Source organism: Mustelus asterias, chromosome 13, assembly GCF_964213995.1.
Source record: "Mustelus asterias chromosome 13, sMusAst1.hap1.1, whole genome shotgun sequence".
In the NCBI taxonomy this organism is placed as follows: Eukaryota; Metazoa; Chordata; class Chondrichthyes; order Carcharhiniformes; family Triakidae; genus Mustelus; species Mustelus asterias.
The window spans coordinates 6,704,744-6,729,181 of record NC_135813.1 but is presented as its reverse complement, the minus strand read 5'-3'; the positions used below and the strand labels follow the sequence as shown (position 1 = coordinate 6,729,181).

Genomic DNA, 24,438 nt, shown 5'->3' with positions numbered 1-24,438 from the left:
ACGGACAAGTTTGAATTTTCTCACATTATACTCCATTTGTCAGATCCTTGCCCACTCTATATCCCTTTGCAGCCTCATTATGTCCTCTTCATAACTTATTATCCTATCTATCTTTGTGTTATCATCATATTTAGCACCCACACTTTTGGTCCTTTCATCCAAGTAATCTATATAAATTGGAAAAGTTGAGGCCCCAGCACTGATCCCTATGGTACAACTCTCATTACATGTTGCCAACAAGAAAATGACCCATTTATACCTACTCTCTGTTTCCTGTTAGCTAGCTAATCTTCCATCCATGCCAGTAAGTTAGCCCCTACACTATGAACTTTTATTTTCCACAATAACCTTTGATGTGGCACTTTATTAAGTGCCTTTGGAAATCTAAATCCCGTACATCCACCGGTTCCCCTTTATCTACAGCAGATGTTACTTCTTTAAAGAACTCCGATAAATTGGTTAAACATGATTTCCCTTTCACAAAACCATGAAGACTCTGCCCAATTACCTTATATTTTCCCAAGCTCCCTGCATTAATATTATTTTCCAACATTCTGCTTTTTGTGTCCCTCCTTGCTTGAATAAGGAGGTGGTGCCATAGTGATATTGTCTCTGACTAGTAATCCAGAGACTCAGGATAATGCTCTGGAGACCGGGGTTCAAATCCCACCACAGTAGATGGTGAAATTGGAATTCAATTTTTAAAACTCTGGGATTAATGGTCTAATGATGACCATGAAGCTATTGTCAATTGTCGGAAACATGTATCTGGTTCACTAATGTCCGTTAGGGAAGGAAATCTGCCTTCCTTACCTGGTTTGGGCCTATATGTGACTCATTAGCCACAGCAATGTGGTTGACTCTCAAATGCTCTAAAATGAAGAGCAGTTAGGGATGGACAACAAGTGCAGGTCCAACCAGTGATGCCCACATCCAATGAATAAAAAAAATCAACAATTTCCAATCTAATGGAACCTTCCCCGAAAATAGGGAATTTTGGAAAATTAAAACCAATGCATCAACTATCTCCCTCGCCACTTCTGTTAAGATCCTCAGGAGTTGTCAAGCCATAGATCCAACAATTTACTTAGTACCACGTCCCTGGAGTAATAAGGATTTACAAGGATGATATCAGAACTGAGAGATTACACATCTCATAAAATGCTGCGTAGGCTGGGGCTTTTTCAAGCTTAAGTTTATTTATTAGTGTCACAAGTCGGCTTACTTATCAACACTGCAATGAAGTTAATGTGAAAATCCCCTAGTTGCCACACTCTGGCGCCTGTTCGGGTACACTGAGGGAGAATTTAGCATGGCCAATGCACCTAACCAGCACGTCTTTTGAACTGTGGGAGGAAACCGGAGCACCCGGAGGAAACCCGTGCAGACACGGGAAGAATGTGCAGACTCCACACAGACAGTGACTCAAGGCCAGGAAATGAACCCGGGTCCCTGGCACTGTGAAGCAGCAGTGCTAACCACTGTGCCACCATGCTGCCCATCAACACCCCTGGAATAATAAAGATGGTAAGAAGTCTCACAACACCAGGTTAAAGTCCAACAGGTTTATTTGGTAGCAAATACCATAAGCTTTCGGAGCGCTGCCCCTTCGCTGCCCCCTTCGTGGGGTAACCCCCACAGCCTTCCCCCTGATCTTGCAGAATCTTACTAGCTGTTCTGTCTGGAGACAATACACATCTCTTTAACCTGTGTTTAATGTTCCCTCCACCCACATAATCTGTACCTTTAAGACCTGGCTGGCTGTAGAGATTTGCATTCTAATTAGTATTCTGTAACTTGATTTCTGTGTCTCTGTGCACTGTTGGAGAACAGATTTTCACTCCATCTGACGAAGGGGCAGCGCTCCGAAAGCTTATGGTATTTGCTACCAAATAAACCTGTTGGACTTTAACCTGGTGTTGTGAGACTTCTTACTGTGCTTACCCCAGTCCAACGCCGGCATCTCCACGTAATAAAGATGGCCAGGTTTATTTGGTAGCACAAGCTTTCGGAGTATCACTCCTTCTTCAGGTGACTCACCTGAAGAAGGAGTGACACTCCGAAAGCTTGTGCTACCAAATAGATCTGTTGGACTTTAACCTGGTGTTGTGAGACTACTTACTGTGCCCAGCTTAGTCCAACGTCGGCAACTCCACGTCACGTAATAAAGATGTACAAGGATGTTATCAGGACTGAGGGATAACACATATCATCAAATGCTGAATAGAGTAGGGCCTTTTCTCTCTAGAAATAACAAGTCTGAGGAGTGTCCTAATAGCGATCTGAAGGGGTTTGATAGGGGAGACGGAGAGAAAATGTTTCCACTTATGGAGGAATCCCAAACTGAAGGCACCATAAATACACGACAGTCACTAAAAGTTTCAAATAGAGAATTCAAGAGAATTTTGTTTCGCTCAGAAAGTGGTTAAAATGCAAAACTCACTCGCACAAGGAGTTGAGGTGAACAGCGCTGACGCATTTGAAAGGAAACTAGATAAACAGTAGATTGTAAGATGCAGATACACAGCACTGTGGGTGGACCCACACCACATGCACTGCAGCGATCCAAGAAGGTGGTTCACCACCATCTTATGAAGGACAATTAGGGATGGGCAATAAACACTGGTCTGGCCAGGGTGTCTACATCCTGTGAACAAACACAACACATTCGGAGTAAAGTACAGACAGGAGTGCGATGAAATGAGGTGGGAGGTAGGCTAGTATGGCCTACCAGCACAGACCAAGACCATAAGATATAGGAGCAGAATTAGGCCATTTGGCCCATCGAGTCCGCTCCGCCATTCAATCATGGCTGATTCTCCCCGTGTCTGCGTGGGTTTCCTCGGGGTGCTCCAGTCCCCTCCCACAGTCCAAAGATGTGCGGGTTAGGTGGACTGGCCGTGCTAAATTTCCCCTTAGTGTCAGGGGGGACTAGCTAGGGTAAATGCATGTGGTTACAGGGATAGGGCCTGGGTGGGATTGTGGTCAGTGCAGACTCGATGGGCCAAATGGCCTCTTTCTGCATCCCCATTTTCCTGCCTTCTCCCCATAACTCTTGCTTCCCTTATTGATCAAGAACCTCTGTCTTAAAGACACTCAGTTACCCGGCCTCCACAGCTCTCTGTGGCAATGAGAGGGCTGGTAGGCCTAATTTTGTGTTGTCAGTTAAATGTAATCGATAAGTGAGTTTTGAACAACGCATATGCAAAAGCAGGAATATCAGTGACAGCTCTTATCCTGTTACTACTGTGGTCTTGTTATTTGTTTTATGATTGTGAGATTATGGCATAAGTAATGATTGTGTGAGCGTGTTCGACAATTCCACTCTGTGAATCAATGGCGATATCTTCAATTCTCAGGTCCACTGTAATATGTTTGAAGGTAATACTAGATTTAGGAATTGGAAATGTACCTTAAGCTAAACAAATGTCTCTTTCTTACAGATCATCCCACTTCCTTACGCTGCTCCAACATGCTTCAAGGTACAGGTGGGTGAAGTGGGAAAATGCAAGTTCAGTGCAGAGAAGTGTCAGGCTGAATTTTCCGGCCCTTCCCCAGAATGGGATCTTCCTGACCCAGTAATGGTGACCCCACCTCCACCCGCCTTCCGTTGCCCCTGTTGCGGGTTCCCCGGCAGCGGAAGGGGCGAGCAACAGAAAAAGCCACTTACGTCGACGGGACTGGAAGATATGTGGAGTTTGCACGTTCTCCCCGTGTCTGCGCGGGTTTCCTTGGGGTGCTCCAGTTTCCTCCCACAGTCCAAAGATGTGCGGGTCAGGTGGATTGGCCATGCTAAGTTTCCTCTTAGTGTCAGGGGGGACTAGCTAGGGTAAATGCATGGGGTTACAGGGATAGGGCCTGGGTGGGATTGTGGTCACTGCAGACTCGATGGGCCAAATGGCCTCTTTCTGCACTGTAGGGATTCTATGATTCCGCCACTAGCCAATGGTGGGCCACCTCTGCTATTGCATAACATGCCTCAAACGGCCATGGGGGGAATCCCACCCATTATGTTTTATATTACAGGATGAAGCAGCAATGAAGTTAAGTATATTTTAAATGATGCAAAGCCTTTACAAAGTGGAGAAATCGAAACGTCTAAAAGTGCAGAATTTAAAAAAAACTCATTTGTAGGTCATGGGCATCGCTGGCTGGGCCAGCATTTATTGCCCATCCCTAGTTGCCCTTGAACTGAGTGACTTGCGAGGCCATTTCAGAGGGCAGTTGAGAGTCAACCACATTGCTGTGGCTCTGGAGTCACATGTAGGCCAGACCGGGTAAGGATAGCAAATTTCCTTCCCTAAAGGACATTAGTGAACCAAGATGGGTTTTTCCGACAATGGTTTCATGATCATCAATAAATTCTTAATTGCAGATTTTTTTTTATTGAATTCAAATTCCACCATCTGCCGTGGCGGGATTTGAACCTGGGTCCCCAGAACATTAGCTGAGTTTCTGGATTAATGTTCTGGTGATAATACCACGAGGCCATCACCTCCAAGATCTTAAAATATGAGAGTGCAGGTAAAAGTGGCAACGAGCGATCAGTGCAATTCTGGATTTTATATGCGAGCAATGACTTTAAAAGTAAGGAAGTGTTGTTGATTTTATATAAGACATTGCCCAGGCCAGTGTGGAGGCTCCCACACAGCTCTGAGAATACTTTTAAATAAAGATATGAAAGCCAAACATAGCAGCAAAGATTCTCTAAATTGTTACCAGGAAAGATGGTGTGGGGGTTGGAAAATTGGTGAAAAGGCAAGTATAGTTTCGGAACAGTGGTGTGGGTGGGGGAATGGTTCATGTAAATCAAACAGAACCCAAACCCCCACCAACCAAAATATCTACTTCTTCCCTTTGTGGGCCATCAGTTTAAAAGAACATGTCTTAGCTTACAAGGTAGGATACAATAAATCTTCCAGAGTGAGTTGGCTCCATAATTCAACTGGTGGGAATGAACTGGTTGGCCAATACATTTATATGTTCAATGGGATATAATACAAGTCATAGATGTATTCTGATGATATATAAAGAGCTCTCAGGCTTTTTGCTTTAGAGATTTTTCCTTTCCTTTCACTTCATAGAATCTCTACAGTGCTGAAGGAGGCCATTCAGCCCATCGGGCCTGCACTGACAACAATCCCACCCAGGGCTTTTCCCCTTAACTCCACATATTTACCCTGCTAATCCCCCTGACACTAAGGGGCAATTTAGTACGGCCAATCCACCCGGCCTGCACATCTCTGATGTTTCGAGTCCAGATGCCCTTTGACAAGTGGTCAACCCTTGGCCCTTTGACAAAGGGTCATCTGGACTCGAAACGTCAGCTCTTTTCTCTCCTTACAGATGCTGCCAGACCTGCTGAGATTTTCCAGCGTTTTCTCTTTTGGCTCTTCTACAGAGCCAGCACAGGCACGATGGGCCGAACGGGCTCCTTCAGCGCAGTTTCACTCCATGACTCCATGAAAATGATAACATTACCTTCGACTTCGCTCCACGTCGGGGTCAGTTCGATAGTATTCCAGCCCACCATGCCTCAATGCATCCTCTGGATTGATGAAAGCCTGTTGAGGGGGAGGGAGGAAGGTGGAAGCACATGGGTGAAGCCATGTTGCAAACTTAAAGGCAAAGTAAAGGCTCAGTCAATAACTATGGCATCAATGTTTCTGCAAATGTTCAACACGGCTTCCCTGAAAAGAATGTTGTGAAATGGTTTTCATCATCCTTTCTCTGTTAACCATCTCCAACCACAAGCACATTTAAACATATAGTAAGGTGACTCAAGGTGTTTCACAGAAACTTTACCAAACAAAATTTGACACCAACCAACACAAGGAGATATCAGGATAGGAGTCCAAAAACCTGGTTAATAAGGTTGGTTGTGAGAAGTGTCTTAAAGGAAGAGGGAGATTGAGATGTTTGAGGACAAAATTCCAAAATTGCTCCTTAGGGGAGAATTTTTCCATCCCGCCTGCCACGGGAATCGGAGCGGGCTGGGGGCAGACCATGCAAAGGTCCGTTGACCTCGGGGGGGATTTTCCAGTTTTGGGGCAAGCGCGGTCGTAAAATCCCGCCCTTAGTGTCCCAAGATGTGTAGGTTAGATGGATTAGCAGTGGGCGACACGGTGGCACAGTGGTTAGCATTGCTACCTCACAGCGCCAAGGACCGGTGTTCAATTCTGGTCTAGGGTGACTGTCTGTGTGGAGTTTGCACGTTCTCCCCATGTCTGTGTGGGTTTTCTCCGGATGCTCCAGTTTCCTCCCACATTCCAAAGATGTAAAGGTAGGTTGATTAGCCGTGATAAGTTGCCCCTTACTGTCAGGGCAATTAGCAGGATGAATTTGAAGGCGAGAGTAAAGAAGTTTTAGTTTATTTATTGATGTCAGAAGTAGGCTTACATTAACACTGCAGTGAAGTTACTGTGAAAATCCCCGAGTTGCCACACCTGTTCGGGTACACTGAAGGAGAATTTAGCATGGCCAATTCACCTAACCAGCACGTCTTTCTGTGGAAGGAAACCGGAGCACCCGGAGGAAATCCACACAGACACGGGAAGAACGTGCAGACACTGCACAGACAGTGATGCAAGCCAGAAATTGAACCCGGGTCCCTGGCGCTGTGAGGCAGCAGTGCTGACCACTGTGCCACCGTGCCGCCCCCGGTGCCTACTGTACTGTCTCCCCAATTGGGTTTCAGCTGTGACTCAGTGCTGGCACACTCAACTACGGGTCCAACGGTCATGCGTTCGAACCCTATACCGGAGGCTTGAACAGAGTATGGGGGCTAACAGTCCCAGTGAAGTATTGAGGGAGTGCAGCACTGCCAGAGATGCTGTCTAACGAATGAGACATTAAACAGAGACTCTGTCTGGCAACAGAGACTCTGTCTGGCCTCTTACATGGCTGCAAAAGATCCTATGGCATTATTTCAAAGAACTGCAGTGTCATGGGGATTGGCAGGATAAATATGTAGGGTTATGGGGATAGGACCTGGGTTGTCAATGTAAGCTCAATGGACTGAATGGCCTCCTTCTGCACTGTAGGGATTCCATGATTCTAACTTCTCCCCTGGGCTTCTGGCCAATCAACCAACATTACTGAATGCTCGATGAATGGACATGATCGCATTTCTGTTTGTGGGATCATGCCTTGCAAACATTGGCTGTCGCCTTTCCGACAATAACATCTGCATTTCAAGAAAGTGCTTCACTGGCTATAAAGATGTTCGGAAGTCATAAAAGTTGCGATATAATGCAAGTTACTTCTTTCACAACGTGACTAGCATTTAGTGGAAAGTTAGATAAACACAGGAAGGTGGAAGTTTAGGTTCAGACCTAAACTTAAGATGTTTAGATGTCGAGGGACAGGAGGAAGCTGCTGCAGAGCAACAACAATGACATAGTGGGCCGAATGGCCTGCATCCATGCTTTTAATACTCTGGAACATTCCCAGCAAGGCAAGCTTCCCATGAGTAGCTCACATTTGTTAAGGAATGGGCCAGTAATGGCGGCACGATGGCACAGTGATTAGCACTGCTGCTTCACAGCTCCAGGGACCCGCGTTCGATTCCTGGCTTGGATCACAGTCTGTGCGGAGTCTGCACATTCTCCCCCATGTCTGCGTGGGTTTCCTCCGGGTGTTCCGGTTTCCTCCCACAGTCCGAAAGATGAGCTGGTTCGGTGCATTGGCCATGGTAAATTCTCCTTCAGTGTACCCAAACAGGCGCTGGACTGTGGCGACTGGGGGATTTTCACAGTAACTTCATTGCAGTGTTAATGTAAGCCTACTTGTGACACTAATAAAAATTAAATAAACTTAAACTTAGATTCTCCGACCTCGCCTGCGGCTGGGATTTTCCAGTCCCGCTGCAGTGAATGGAGATTTGGCTGAGTGCCAAATTCTCCATTCTCGCTGGCAGTGGCAGTGGGGTGTGAATGGCCAGAGAATTCTGGCCAATCTCTATACTCACTTCAGACTGAAGTAGGTTTACATAGAAAATAGGAGCAGGAGCAGGCCATTCGGCCCTTTGTGCCTGCTCTGCCATTCATTATGATCATGGCTGATCATCCAACTCAATATCCTGATCCCGCCTCAAACTCAGTATAAAACATTTGATCCAACCACTCCATGTTGATGTTTATCCTCCATATGAACAGCTACTCTAATTCCATGTCGCCTGTCTATATTATTCCTCTTGCTTTCATAAGACCATAAGACATAGGAGCAGAATTAGGCCACTCGGCCCATCGAGTCTGCTCCGCCATTCAATCATGGCTGATATTTTTCTCATCCCCATTCTCCTGCCTTTTCCCCATAACCCCTGATCCCCTTATTAATCCAGAACCTAGCTATCTCTGTCTTAAAGACACTCAATGACCTGGCCTCCACAGTTTCTGCTGTGGAGTTCCACAGATTCATCACTTTCTGGCTGAAGAAATTCCTCCTCACCTCTGTTTTAAAGGATCGTCCCTTTAGCCTAAGGTTGTGCCCTCTGGTTCTAGCTTTTCCTACTAGTGGAAACATCCTCTCCACGTCCACTCTATCCCGGCCTCGCCGTATCCTGTAAGTTTCAATAAGATCCCCCCTCATCCTTCTAAACTCCAATGAGTAAAGACCCAGAGGCCTCAACCGTTCCCCATATGACAAGCTCTTCATTCCAGGGATCATTCTTGTGAACCTCCTCTGGATCCTTTCCAAGGTCAGTTCATCTTTCCTTAGATATGGGGCCCAAAACAGCCTCAGAAGTACATCCCTGCTCTTGTATTCTAGTCAAAGCTAAAAGGCATAGAAAGTGGGAGATATTTATACTCCCAATTTCTACGCCTTTTAGCTGCAGTATAAATATCTTCTATATCTTTTATGCCTCTTACACCTGCAGTATAAATATCTCCCACTTTCTATGCCTTTTAGCTTTGACAACGGGTCATCGGGACTCGAAACGTCAGCTCTGTTCCCTCCTTACAGATGCTGCCAGACCTGCTGAGATTTTCCAGCGTTTTCTCTTTTGGATTAAGAGAGCCAAGGCTCGTGGATGGTTAAGGTGCAGATTGCTACTGAAGGACAGAATGGGTTTGAGGGGCTGGATGGCTGACAGGGATTCCTATGCTATTGATATTTCCATATATTTTGATGAGTTCTCAGTCTTCCCAACACGTAGTGAAAAGTCTCTAAACATGACAAGAGTAACATTTTAAAGTTTATTTATTAGTGTCATAGGTAGGCTTACACTGCAATGAAGTTCGTGTGAAAATCCCCTAATCGCCACACTCCGGCGCCTGTTCAGGTACACTGAGGGAGAATTTAGCACGGCCAATGCACCCTAACCAGCACGTCTTACAGATTGTGGGAGGAAACCAGAGCACCCGGAGGAAACCCACGCAGACTCCGCACAGACAGTGAACCAAGCCAGGAATCCAACCCTGTCCCTATCGCTGTAAGAAGTTTAACAACACCAGGTTAAAGTCCAACAGGTTTATTTGGTAGCAAAAGCCACACAAGCTTTCGGAGCTGCAAGCCCCTTCTTCAGGTGAGTGGGAATTCTGTTCACAAACAGAATTCCCACTCACCTGAAGAAAGGGCTTGCAGCTCCGAAAGCTTGTGTGGCTTTTGCTACCAAATAAACCTGTTGGACTTTAACCTGGTGTTGTTAAACTTCTTACTGTGTTTACCCCAGTCCAACGCCGGCATCTCCACATCATGCCTATCGCTGTGAGGCAGCAGTGCTAACCACTATGCCACTGTATTGATTATGTAGCCTTAATTATAGTCAAAGTTGGACTCAACTAGTGATCTTAAAGAGAAACTCCAGCATGCAGGAGTGTATGTTAAACAATAATGGAAAATACTGCTTACTCTCGCCACGATGAGGTGACCAAGTCTTGCCCACACTGTGGGGGAGACCTCATTAGTTATCTTAATGCCTCAAATCTTACTGCTCGCCGATTTTCCCTTTAAGAATCTGTTCATAGCGACAGGAAGTAATCCGCTGGATCTGTGTTTGGGGATTTCATACTGAAATTTATCCAGACAGGGTGAAATCTCATTAACTTGCACTTGTTTACCATGTTGCTATACATACGGGAGCAAAAATGAAATCCCCAATCCCCGCCACACGGAGGAATTTACAAAAATACACCCTTTTCCCGTGCTCAGAGAGAATTTGTCCAAATATGTGTCCAGAAATCTCAAGGCTGAGGAAAACAAGGAGACTTTTTTAAAAATCAGTGAATTTAAACTCTCCCTTCCAAAAAAGTTTCAAAACCATTGTAACTTTTATTATTCCAATATCTGGAATGTCACCGAATTCCTTCCCACATCTACTTTTAAACCTTAACACCACTCTCCACGTTAAGTAACAAAAGCATCACCTCATTCTCTCTCTCTCTCTCACTCACATATTTCAAACCACAGGACGGAAAAAGTACTGCCTGTCTTTTTTTAAAACTAAAGTTATTGTTACAATCGTCACCTTTTTGTGGAGCCGGAGTTGCCCAGTGATGACAGCCAGTGTGTAGAGTTTGAGGATGAGGAGGGTGCTGTAGAAAGTGTAACAGGCAAAGACTGGATTGTCCATGATTCTTCTTGGAACTGATGCGAACGAGCCGGAGGCAGCGGGGCTATGCAACTGGTTCACGCCCAGTCTCTCACCCAGCCCTGCACACTCCAGGCTGCCTTTGACAACCCACCCCCAAATTAAAAATCTCAATCCGTTTAGAATCATAGAATGCCTGCAGTGCAGAAGGAGGCCATTCAGCCCATTGATCCTGCACCAAAAATATCCCACCAAGACCCTATTCCCGAACCCCTCATATTTACACTGCGAATTCCCCTGACACTTGGGTTAATTTAGCATGGCCAATCAGCCTAACCTGCACATCTTTGAACTGTGGGAAGAAACCAGAGCACCCGGAGAAAACCCACACAGACACGGGGAGAATGTGCAAACTCCATACAGACAGTGACCCGAGGCCAGAATTGAACGCGGGTCCCTGGTGAAGTGAGACAGCAGTGTTAACCACTGTGCCACCATGCTGCCACAATCTACTCAATCTGCTTAAAAAACAATGATATCCAAATGCCCCACACACACACTAAGATAAAGGCAAAATACCGCGGATGCTGGAATCTGAAACAAAAAGCAGAAAATGCTTGAAAGACTCATAGAGCGGGATTTTACAGCTTCGCTCGAGCGAGACTAGAAATTCCCGCTGTAACCCCCACAGCTTGCCTCCTGGACTTGCAGAATCTCACTGGCTGTCCTGTCGGGAGACAATACACATCTCTTTAACCTGTGCTTAATGCTCCCTCCGCTCACATTGTCTGTATCTTTAAGACCTGGTTGGCTGTAGAGATTCGCATTCTAATCAGTATTCTGTAGCTTGATTTTGTGTCTCTGTGTGCCCTGTTTGAGAGCAGATATCCACTCCATCTGACGAAGGGGCAGCGCTCTGAAAGCTAATGGCATTTGCTACCAAATAAACTGTTGGACTTTAACCTGGTGTTGTTAAAACTCTTACTCTAGATAGACGATCAGAGTTTGAGTCCCAGGACTTGATGGCCAAGGAAAGTGTTTTGTTTAGTTTAGTTCATTTATTAGTGTCACAAGTAGGCTTACATTAACAGTGCAATGAAGCCACATTCTGGTACCTGTTCGGGTACACTGAGGGAGAATTTAGCATGGCCATGCACCTAACCAGCACGCCTTTCAGACTGTGGGAGGAAACTGGAGCACCCGGAGGAAACCCATGCAGACACGTGGAGAACATGCAGACTCCGCACAAATGTGTTCATAACATGGTCAAACAGGTTGAGCTCTGACGAAGGGTCATCCTGACTCGAAACGTTGGCTCCATTCTCTCCCCACAGATGCTGTCAGACCTGCTGAGATTTTCCAGCATTTTCGATTATTGCCCCCCACATAAAGTTTTAAAGTTTATTTATTAGTCACAAGTAGGCTTACATTAACACTGCAATGAAGTTACTGTGAAATTTCCCTAGTCTCCACACTCTGGCGCCTGTTCGGGTCAATGCACCTAACCAGCGCGTCTTTCAGACCATGGGAGGAAACCGGAGCACCCGGAGGAAACCCACGCATACACGGGGAGAACGTGCAAACTCCACACAGACAGTAACCCAAGCTGGGAATCAAACCCAAGTCCCTCGCCCTGTGAGGCAGCAGTGCTAACCACTATGCCACTGTACCACCCAACATACTAGTTCTGAAGGCGATGTTGGTAGCTGCAGTGTCTAACTGCTGCTTCTCTGCTGAATATGTTGGTTCAGTTCCCAGCCACTTCTAGAGTCAGGAATGTTCATGGGTTCACTTCCCACTCCAAAGACTTGAGCAGCAAACTCGAAGTTCATTCTAGATTGCCGCTATGGGTTAGCATCTCTGCTTCTGAGACTGAAGATCGGGGTTCGAGTCCCACCCCAGGATTTGTTCACCAAGGAAAGTGTGTTCATAACGAGGTCAAACGGGTTGACTGCGTCCACTTGCAAAATCCTTCCAAACAGCCAATGGTTGGCATTAAGAATGGGAGAGTACCTAAGCAAGCCAGGCTTGAAGTGGAGTGGCACTCCCTGAAGCTACAAGCCTCCGGCAACAGATTACCAACCCATTCCAGGAATAACTAACTATGGAAAAAGATTAAAGTCTGCCTTCGTGCACTACTAGGTGCATGAAGAGATTTTATTTTATTTTATTTATTATTTTCACATGTATTGGGATACAATGAAAAGTATTGTGTCTTGCAGGCTATACAGACAAAACATACCGTTCATAGAGTACATAAGGGAGAAGGAAAGGAGAGGGTACACAATATTACAGTTACGGATAGGGTATAGAGAACGATCACCTCAATATATAGTAGGTCCATTCAAAAGTCTGATGGCAGCAGAGAAGAAGCTGTTATTGAGTCGGTTGGTACATGACCTCAGGCTTTTGTATCTTTTACTCAGTGGAAGAAGGTGGAAGAGGGAATGCCTGGGGTGCGTGGGGTTATGCTGGCTGCTTTTCCAATGGGAAGTGCAGACAGAGTCAATGAATGGGAGGCTGGTTTCTTGTGGTCATGGGCAGAGCAGGAGCCATACCAAGTTGTGGCACATCCCGAAAGGATGCTTTCTATGGTGCATTTATAAAAGTTGGTGAGAGTCGTAACAAACATGCCGAATTTCCTTAGCCTCCTGAAAAAATAGAGGCGTTGGTGGGCTTTCTTCACTATAGTGTCAGTGTGGAGGGACCCGAAAAGGTTGTTGGTGATCTGGACTCCTAGGAACTTGAAGCTCTCAACCATTTCCAATTCATCACTGTTGATGTAGGCAGGGCCATGTACTCCACTATACTTCCACAATGCTGGAATGGCAAGAGAATTGGAAAGCTAGTCAGTACTGCTGAGAGAGTGCACCACTATCACAGGTATTAGGTTCAACCAAGACACTGTTCCATCAAGTGGGCATAAAATATCCTATTGTGCTATCCTGGGGCGAGTTCAGAGCTGACCTGATTGAAATATGGAAGTTCCTGAAGGGATGTGATTGGGTAAATACTGGGAAGATGTTTCCACTTGTGGGAAAGACTGGAACCAGAGGATACAGCTTAAAAGAAAGAGGTCTCCTGCTTATGAAGATGAGTTGAATTTTTTTCTTTGAATGGGGCTATTAGTCTGTGGAGTTCTCTTCCCCATAAAGCAGTGGTGCCAAGGTCATTGAATCTATTCAAAGTTGAGTTCAATTTTGATAGACAAGTGGGGCAGGGGTCATGGGGTGGGGGGGGGGGGGGGGGGGGGGGGGGCGGAGAGGAAGGTTGTGATGACACCACAGCCAGATCAGCTATGATTTTACTGAATGGCTGAGCAGGCTTGAAGGGCTGAAAGGCCTACTCTTGCTCCTAAGTCCCTATGTTCTTAAATCCCTCAATCAGTATTGCTAAAATAGATTATTTTTACATTCGTGGGACATGGGTGTCGCTGGCTGGGCCAACACTAATTGCCCATCCCTAGATGCCCGAGGGCAGTTGAGAGTCAACCACATTGCTGTGGCTCTGGAGTCACATGTAGGCCAGACCAGGTAAGGACGGCAGATTTCTTTCCCTAAAGAACCAGATGGTTTTTTCCGATAATCGACAATGGTTTCACGGTCATCAGTAGATCCTTAATTCCAGATTTTTTTTATTGAATTCAAATTCCACCATCTGCCGTGGTAGGTCCCCAGAATATTAGCTGAGTTTCTGGATTAATAGTCTAGTGATAATACCACTAGGTCATCGCCTCCCCTACAGTGGCTTGATCATTTTCGCATCGCAGTTTGTGGGGACTTGCTGTGTACAATTGGCTGCCTTGCTCCTCCATTACTGCATTCCAGCCAGCTCTACTCCCTAATTATAATTAGCTATTTATCCCATCACATCCCTTCAGGATCTTCTATGATTCAATCAGATCACTTCTGAACTCACCCAAGGATAGCACAATAGGATATTTTATGCCCCTTTTATGAGGACTAACTTCACTCAAAGGGTGGTGAATCTGTGGAATTCTCTACCCCAGAGTGCAGTGGACTCCGGAACACTCAACAAATTTAAGGAGGAAATAGATAGGTTTTTAATTAGTAGCGGGGTGAAGCGTTATGGGGAGCGTGTAGTAGAGATAAGGTCGAGATGAGATCAGCCGTGATCATAATGTGCAAGATTATTGGGGCATTGAGTTTAAAAATTGGCAAGTCATGTTGTAGCTTAATAGAACCTTAGTTAGGCCACACATGGAATATAGTGTTCAATTCTGGTCGCCACACTACCAGAAGGATGTAGTGGAGAGGGTACAGAAAAGATTTACCAGGATGTTGCCTGGTATGGAGGGCACTAGCTATGAGGAGAGGTTGGAGAAACTTGGTTTGTTCTCACCGGAACGACGGAGGTTGAGGGGCGACCTGATAGAAGTCTACAAGATTATGAAGGGCATGGACAGAGTGGATAGTCAGAAGCTTTTTCCCAGGGTGGAAGAGTCAATTACTAGGGGGCATAGGCTTAAGGTGCGAGGGGCAAGGTTTAAAGGAGATGTACGAGGCAGATTTTTTACACAGAGGGTGGTGGGTGCCTGGAACTCGCTGCCAGGGGAAGTAGTGGAAGCAGATACGATAGTGAGTTTTAAGGGGCGTCAAATACATGAATAGGATGGGAATAGAGGGATATGGTCCCTGGAAGAGTCGGGGGTTTTAGTTCAGTCGGGCAGCATGGTTGGTGCAGGCTTGGAGGGCCGAAGGGCCTGTTCCTGTGCTGTAATTTTCTTTGTTCTTTGTTCTTTGTTCTTTGTGCTTTATTACAGGGATAAGGGGATAAATGATTGTATTGAATGGTGGAGCCGATTCAAGGGACTGAATTGCTGACTCCTGCTCCTAATTCTTACGTTCTTATTATGCTCCCATTTTTCCCCATAGTGTGACACGGTTAGCAACACCTGGTGGATTGTAGCAAAGGACGAAAACAATCAAGCATCCTAAGCCAATGATGTACTGCAGATACTTAGATGTCCATGCAAGGATGTGGTGTCAGTGGGGCCATTCTAACACATCAATAATACATTAGTGTGAGTGTAACAGGAAGAGCAATAATGCAAGGTAACATTATTGCTGTTAACGCAACGGAAATTCTTGCCATTCAGGAAAGGATATGCTTTCCTGTGTAGGTGCAGGATGAGGAAAATGGAATGTACAGTTTGAAGGCCAGTTTGTAATCTCCAGTTTAACAAAACAGAATAATTTTATATAAAGCACCTTCGGTCAAAACCTCATTTAAGTATTTTTTCCCTTGTTTTGGAAACTTGAACTTTGTAGCAAACTTGCTTGGATGGTCAGAATTATAAATCTAGAGCTTAATGAAGATTGATGATGGAGCATTACTGTCCTGATCTGTTTGATACAGGAATTTAATAGATTAAAAATCAGAAATCTGTGCGTGTGATGCGCGATTAAATCACTCGGGAGGCTAGATTATACCCGGGAAATAAAGGCTTTTATTACTGACAAGAATGGAGCACACTATATACAATACAATCCCAGACTAAAGGGTCCCCAGGCAGTACAGTGACCTTTATACTTCCCCTGGTAGGCGGAGCCAACTGGAGTGTACCACAGAACAATATCAACAGGTAGAACAGCCCAACCCTAACACCAACAGTAATTACAGTAACATATCTACAAACACCCATAGTGCTGACCATCCATGGCTCAGCACTCATAGTGGTAACCAACTATGGTTCACCACAGCGTGTTTCCTATTTTAGTTTTCCAATATAAATTCCTGAGTCCAAATTTATAACCGAAACTTTGTGGGCTTGTCTTGGTACAAAGATACTCCGGTTCTGCCAGTGTTGGCACTGCTATGCCTCCACCAGTGAGCGGGTACAATTGTAGGGTGGCAGGTTTACATTGGTGTTTCTATTGGTGAAGTGGACGTAGGAATTTGAAATAGAATTGCAAGGATGAATTTAAAAATGAGGATTGAATTAGGTTTGCACGCCTGGTACATTTATCCCCACCTTCTATCCTGGTTTAACTGAGTTCGACTCTGTATAATATCTATGTATTCGACAAGTTATTCAAAATAACGTTCTAAGGAATCCGACTCCTGGAATTTGGGACAATTTCAGAAGAGGCAATTGAATAGCTGTATACAATGCTGACCACTGTTCCACTTGATCCAGTGACATCAGTGATTACAGCTCCCGATAGGTCTTAGCAATCGTATCCTAGTTCAAATACTTAGGGGCGGCACGGTGGTTAGCGCTGCTGCCCTCACAGTGCCAGGGACCCGGGTTCGATTCCTGGCTTGGGTCACTGTCTGTGTGGAGTCTGCATGTTCTCCTCCGTGTCTGCGTGGGTTTCCTCCGGGTGCTCCGGATTCCTCCCACGGTTGGGGGATGTGCGGGTTGGGTTGATTGGCCATGCTAAATTGACCCTTAATGTCAGGGTGATTGGCAGGGTAAATATATGCGGTTACAGGGATAGGGCCCCGGGTGGGATCGTTGTCGGTGCAGGCTTGATGTACCGAATGGCCTCTTCCTGCACTGTAGAGATTCTATGTCCTTGTCTCTGGAGTCGTTCAAAAAACAGCTAAGAGAGTGGGGGCAACAGCATGTACCTTCCCTCCATCATAGTCAAATCCCTTAGTGCAATGGTTTAGCTGTTAAAAAAGCGTGACCTCTGAAATCACTTCCAACTGAGACGTACTTTTGTTAGGGACCAGATCAGAAACTCCAAGGTATGTTATGAAGTTAGCGTAGACACCAACTGTTTTTGATTTTGGCATTAGGGTAAGCATAAGATGTTTTGCTGGAAATATGATTTGGTTGACCCACTAGGCAGCTTTTATTAAAACCAACTTTATTTAGCACAGTTAAAATATAACAAAAAAACGTAACCCTTATCAACTGAAATACTTAAACATGACAAGGTATAATTCTTAACTGTTGGCTATTTCTATTAGTTCCAATTTAAGCAATATCCCCATATCCCCAGCCTTCTAACCCCTCTGGACAGAGATACTGAGAGACACCCGTCTTCTGACTCCCAGATAGTAGCCTCCAGAGGAAAACCTATCTTCACACAGCAGAACTCCAATGAGAGAGAGAGAGTGGGAGATAACACCTCTTGCCTTTTGCAGAGCTTTGGAAAGAGATACATATTTTCTAGCAGGTCCCCAGAATTCAATTTCCAGAAAGAGAGAGAGAGAGAGAGAAAGGAAAAGAGCTACTGCTCTTTTCCACATTCAAGCTGCAACTGGCTGCTTTTTCCCTCTCTGTAAGCCTTGCTCCACCCAAACACATGGGCCAGAATTTTCCGACCATTCACGCCAGCGGGATTTTCCCATCCCACTGCAGTGAACGGAGATTTGGCTTGTTGCCCAATTCTCCGTCTTCGCTGCAGCGGGAGTATGGCGTGAACCTGCGGTAAGATCACACCCATGATCACGCCCAAGATCAAACCTTAAGCTGAAAGCAAAATACTGCAGATGCTGGAATCTGAAACAAAATCAAAAATAGAAAATGCTGGAAAATCTCAGCAGGTCTGACAGTATCTGTGGAGAGAGAATAGAGCCAACGTTTCGAGTCTGGATGACCCTTTGTCAAAGCTCTGTTTCTGTTTTTGTCTTTGTAATCAAACCTTTCTCTGAAACCTCAGGGAACAACTCTAAGAATAATAATAGTGCATTAGCCCAGATTACAACAAACACTCCAATAATTAGGAGCAATTAACCTTCTGCAGTATCAGCAGGTGGTCTGCCGGCTATAAACCATCAGCACCATAATCAGAGTTGTAGCATAAAACCTTCACCAGAAACATGATATAAAATACATTTCTTAAAGGCATACAGAATCATAGAATCCTACAGTACAGAAGGAGACCATTTGACCCATCGAGCCTGCACCGACCACAGTCCCATCCAGGCCCAATCCCCATAGAGTCATAGAGATTTACAGCATGGAAACAGGCCCTTTGGCCCAACTTGTCCATGCTGCCCTTTTTGTTTAACCACCAAGCTAGTCCCCATTGCCCGTATTTGGGCCATATCCGTCTATACTCGTCTTACCCATGTAACTGTCTAAATGTTTTATAAAAGACAAAATTGTACCTGCTTCTACTACTGTTTCTGGCAGCTCGTTCCAGACACTCACCACCCTCTGTGTGAAATGATTGCCCCTCTGGACCCTTTTGTATCTCTCCCTTCTCACCTCAAATCTATGCTCTCTAGTTTTAAGCTCCCCTACCTTTGGGAAAAGATGTTGACTATCTAGCTGATCTATGCCCCCTATAATAGAGGCATACAAGATGATCAGAGGATTAGATAGGGTGGATAGTGAGAGCCTTTTTCCTCGGATGGTGTTGGCTAGCACGAGGGGACATAGCTTTAAATTGAGGGGTGAGAGATATAGGACAGATGTTAGAGATAGGTTCTTTACTCAGAGAGTAGTAAGGGCGTGGAATGCCCTGCCTGCAGCAGTGGTGGACTCGTCAACGTTGAGAGCGTTCAAGTGGTTATTGGATAAACATATGGATGATATTGGAATAGTGTAGATTAGAGGGGCTTTAGATTGGTACCACTGGTCGGCGCAACATCGAGGGCCGAAGGGCCTGTACTGCGCTGTAATGTTCTATGTTCTATAACCCCATCCATTTACCCTAGCTAGTCCCCCTGACACTAAGGGGCAATTTAGTATGGCCAATCCACTTAGTCAGCACATCTTTGGACTGTGGGAGGAAACTGGAGGAAACCCACGCAGACACAGGGAGAATGTGCAAACTCCGCACTGACGGTGACCCAAGCCGGGAAACGAAACCGGGTCCCTGGTGCTGTGAGGCAACGTTGCTAACCACTGTGCCACCGTGCCGCCCATTATTGACACACTTTAAAAATGAGGGGCAGGATTTTCCAGCCGCGGTCGCCCCGAAACGGGCAAAACCTGCCCGAGGTCAATGGACTTTTCAATGGTCCACCCCTCGCCCGTGCGATTCCCGTGGCGGATGGAACGGGAAGATCTGCCCCCAGGGATCTATCAGTGGTTGTGAAGTCCTGCCATTTAGCAGCCTCTCCCCAGGATTACACTAATCGTGTGATAACACTTCTGCAGCATATTAACATACGCAATTATACAACAGATTCAGTGCACGCTGCTACAAGATGAATGCTGTTCATTACAGATTCCATACAGTGCATAAGGAGGCCATTCAGGCCATCGGGTCAGTGCTGACTCTCTGAAAGAGCATTCTACCCAGTCCCACTCCCCTGTCTTATCCCCATAATCTTGTACATTCCTTCTTTTCAAGTAGCAATCCAATTCCCTTTTGAGTACCTCGATCAGGCCTGCCTCCCCCACCTACTCAGGAAATTCATTCCAGGCTCCAACCACCCTCTGGGTGAAAATATGTTTCCTCACATCACTTCTACTCCTTTTTCCCATTATTTTGAATCTGAGTCCTCAATTTCATGATGTTTTCCTGAGTGGGAACAGTTTTTCACAGTTTACCCTGTCTATACCTCTCAGAATCTGGAATACCTCTGCCAAGTCTCAGTACTGACCCAGGGGCGGCACGATGGCACAGTGGTTAGCACTGCTGCCTCACAGCACCAGGGACCCGGGTTCACATTCCAGCCTCGGGTCGCTGTCTGTGCAGAGTTTGCGAGTCCTCCCCGTGTCTGCGTGGGTTTCCTCCGGGTGCTCCGGGTTCCTCCCACAGTCCAAGGATGTCGGGTTAGGTTGATTGGCTAAATTGACCCTAGTGGGAGGGGGATTGACAGGGTGAATATGTGGGGTTATGGGAATAGGGCCTGGGTGGGATTATGGTCGGTGCAGACTCAATGGGCCGAATGGCCTCCTTCTGCACTGTAAGGATTCTATGATTCCCCTCTCAGCCTTCGTTTCTCCAAGGTAAACAGTCCCAACTTCTCCAATCTATCCTCATACTTCCAGTTCTTTATCCCTGGGATCATTTTTGTGAACCTCGTCCACACTCTCTCCAATGCCTTCATATCTTTCCTGATTTATGGCACCCAGTACTCCAGTTTCTGTAGCTGACTAGTGCATTATACAAGTTCCACATGACCTCCTTACTCTTGTACTCAATGCCCCTAACCTACACATCTTGGGACACTAAGGGGCAATTTAGCATGGCCAATCCACATGGTGAGGCGATGGCCTAGTAGTATTATCGCGAGACTATCAATCCAGAAACTCAGCTAATGCTCTGGGGACCGGGTTCGAATCCCGCCACGGCAGATAGTAGAATTTGAATTCAAAAAAAATATCTGGAATAAGAGTCTACTGATGACCATGAAACCATTGCCGATTGTCAGGAAAAACCCATCTGATTTACTAATGTCCTTTAGGAAAGGAAATCTGTCATCTTTACCTGGTCTGGCCTACATGTGACCTGGGATGTGTGACATGTGACATGTGAACCTGTAATAAATCCATGGAGGCGGAGGTCTCGTTAGCAAAAGTTCCTTTATTTACAAGACATACTATGTGACAGAGTGCTCCCTGTGTGCTCCCTGCTTCAGCAGGCAGAGAGACTGACACACCTGCTTTAAAAAGGGAACATGTGGCTCCCTGATTGGGCCATTAATTAGGACTCATTCAGGGAGCTCATACTCTAGCAGGCCAACCTCATTTGCCTGACTGAAGTCATCACAGAATCCCACCACGGCAGATGATGATATTTGAATTCTATTTTTAAAAATACCTGGAATTAAGAATCTACTGATGACCAGAGTTGATTGTCGAGTGTGGCGACTTGGAGATTTTCACAGTAACCTCATTGCAGTGTTAATGTGAGCCTACTTGTAACACTAATAAAATTATTAAAAACCCGAGCTTTGTGCACAGAAAGATCCCACAAAGAAAACCAATGTAATAACGACCGGGTCAGGTGTTTTACTGCTGCTAAATTGAGGGGTAGATATTGGCCAGGACACTGGGGAGAACTCCCCTGTTCAGTATTGAAATGTTGCCATGATGGCACAGTGGTTAGCACTGCTGCCTCACAGCGCCAGGGACCCGGGTTCATTTTCGGCCTCGGGTGACTGTCAGTTTGGAGTTTGCACATTCTCCCCGTGGCTGCGTGAGTTTCCTCCGGGTGCTCCGGTCTCCTCCCACAGTCCAAAGATGTGCGGGTTAGGTGGATTGGCCGTGCTAAATTGTCCCTTTGTGCCAAGGGGACTAGCTAGGGTAAATGCGTGGGGTTATGGGGACAGGGCCTGGGTGGGATTGTGGTTGGTACAGGCTCGATAGGCCGAATGGCCTCTTCCTGCATTGTCGGGATTCTATCTGGGCATTTTATACATCACAATACAAGTTCCAATATATCACATGATGGTTTGGTCAAAAATGCCAGATTTGTGTTAAATCAGATTTGATTTGATTTGATTTGATTTATTATTGTCACATGTATTGGTATAAAGTGAAAAGTATTTTTTCTTGCGCACTATACAGACAAAGCATACCGTTCATAGAGAAGCAAAGGAGAGAGTGCAGAATGTAGTGTTACAGCCATAACTAAGGTGTAGAGAAAAATCAACTTAGTGCAAGGTATGTCTATCCAAAAGGCTGACAGCAGCAGGGAAGAAGCTGTTCTTGAGTCAGTTGGTACGTGTCCTCAGACTTTTGTACCTTTTTCCCGACGGGAAAAGGTGGAAGAGGGAATGTCCGGGGTGCGTGGGGTCCTTAATTATGCTGGCTGCTTTTCCGAGGCAGCAAGAAGTGTCGACAGAGTCACCTGCGAAATGTTACACATCAGACACCACAGTGCACTAAATATTTACATTCAATTGTGGAAAGAGATCGTTCCATTGTCCATTTGTGGTTAAATCACAGATGTTTGTTGAAAACATCTGATGCTGGGCAGCAAATTAAAATGCTGGGATGTTTATCTGTCTGGCTTCACCGCAGTCCAAAAGGGAAAGCTGGCCAGAGTGTGAAATAGCTCTGGGTGCTGGAATCAGATACTCACAAAAAAATGAAAGCCTTGAATTTACATCTGTTATGATCCAGGTCTGAAACTCCAGGGTCTTTCACAAAGTCAGCCTAGACCATAAGTTTTGCACTTTGAATTTGGCATGGGTGAGCATAAGGTATTTCATATGAGATATGATTCAAGGGGGGAGGCGATGACCCAGTGGTATTATCACTAGACTATTAATCAAGCTACTCAGCTAAGATTCTGGGGACCTGGGTTTGGATCTGTAATAACTCCACAGAGGCAGAAGTCCCGTCAGCAAAAGCTCCTTTATTTACAAGACATACTACACAAGTGCTCCCTGTGTGTTCCCTGCTTCAGCAGGCAGAGAGACTGACACACCTGCTTTAAATAGGGAACATGAGGCTCCCTGATTGGGCCATCAATTAGGGCTCATTCAGGGAACTCTTGTTTTTGTGTCCAACCAAATAAACAAAATCAAAGTAACTTCGGGACAACTCAAAAAGGGGCAGCTCCCTAAAAGGAGGCGAACCGCCCGAAACAAAAAACAAAGCGGAAAGGAAACTTAAAATATCAAATTAAAATGTGATAGGACTCACTCAGGAAGCTCATACTCCAGTAGGCCAACCTCATTTTCCTGACTGAAGTCATCATAGAATCCCGCCACGGCAGATGATGATATTTGAATTCTATTTTTTTAAAATCTGGAATTAAGAATCTACTGATGACCGTGAAACCATTGTCGATTGTTGGTAAAAACCCATCTGGTTCACTAATGTCCTTCAGGGAAGGAAATCTGCCGCCCTTACCCAGTCTGGCCTACATGTGACTCCAGAGCCACAGCAATGTGGTTGACTCTCAACTTCCCACCAAGGGCAATTAGGGATGGGCAATAAATGCTGGCCTAGCCAGCGACGCCCATGTCCCACGAATGAATAAAAAGAAAAGTGACCCACTAGGAAGCTTTTATCAAACAAAGTTTATTTAAAAACACAGTTAAGCTATAATAAGAAATATTAGCATAACTTTTAGCAATTACAAAAAAAACCCCCATGATATTCTATAGGCCTTAACAAATAGCTATCTATGATGTTCCAAGTCAAAGAACACCCACAAACATACATCCCTTTCAAGGCTTAGCACAGAAAGCAAGTCTGTTCACGTGATGCTGGATTTTGCAGCATTTTAACACCTGCTGTGAATAGGTTCTTTGAAATTTTGGACTAAAACTCTGAGGCTTCCCAGTCCTGGAACTTTCAGCATGCCTTGGAGAGAGAGACAGAGACAGAGACACCGCATGCCTTTAGCTTCTAGCTAGCAACCCACAGACAACTGGATTTCCAACACTAGGGAGAGAAGCAAGAAACAATGTGTTCTGTCTCAAGTCCAATCAGCTTCTGAGCCCAAATGAAATTAAACCTTTGGACTTTGCTGTGGAAAAAAGACTGTCCCTCAGGCAACACCTGATCTGTCAAACATTCACCACCAGGAATTCAAAAGGGCCATTAAACCCTCAGGACACTGCATTAGGCCAGATCAAAAATATCACTCACCTGATGAAGGAGCAGCACTCCGAAGGCTCGTGATTCCAAATAAACCTGTTGGACTTTAACCTGATGTTGTGAGACTTCTTACTGAGATCAAAAATAAACATGGCTTCAATTATCCTGCTTCAGCAACAATAAAAGATACCAGTCACAGACAGCATGGCATCAAAACAAGAAGGATAGGCCTGCTAAAAAAGCCCTGCAGAAAGACACAATGAAAATACATTTCTTACAGGCACAGCATCATCACACATCACATCGTCATGACCACCGCAGGCGACACAACATTTTCCAGCCAATTAAGAATTTGAAGTGTGGTCACCGTCGCACCGTTCTGGGAAGATGGCAGCCAATGTGTGCACAGCAAGATCCCACAAGCAGCAATGTGATAAGGAGCAGGTAACACCCCTGCTTGATTAGATTTAATTTT

The 24,438-nt window shown here is 45.5% G+C and overlaps 1 protein-coding gene across 1 annotated transcript in view; it reads right to left on the bottom strand.

Annotated features, from left to right (window-relative positions):
* Nucleotides 1-10,620, bottom strand: part of ptges (prostaglandin E synthase) — a 29,446-nt gene extending 18,826 nt beyond the window's left edge. Inside the window, exons 1-2 of the mRNA XM_078226268.1 lie at nt 10,469-10,620; nt 5,482-5,564 (exon numbers count right to left, since the gene is read on the bottom strand). Coding sequence (XP_078082394.1) covers nt 5,482-5,564; nt 10,469-10,573 — 188 coding nt within the window. The 5' untranslated portion in view covers nt 10,574-10,620. The remainder of the gene's footprint in view (nt 1-5,481; nt 5,565-10,468) is intronic.
* Between the last annotated feature and the right edge of the window lie 13,818 nt (nt 10,621-24,438).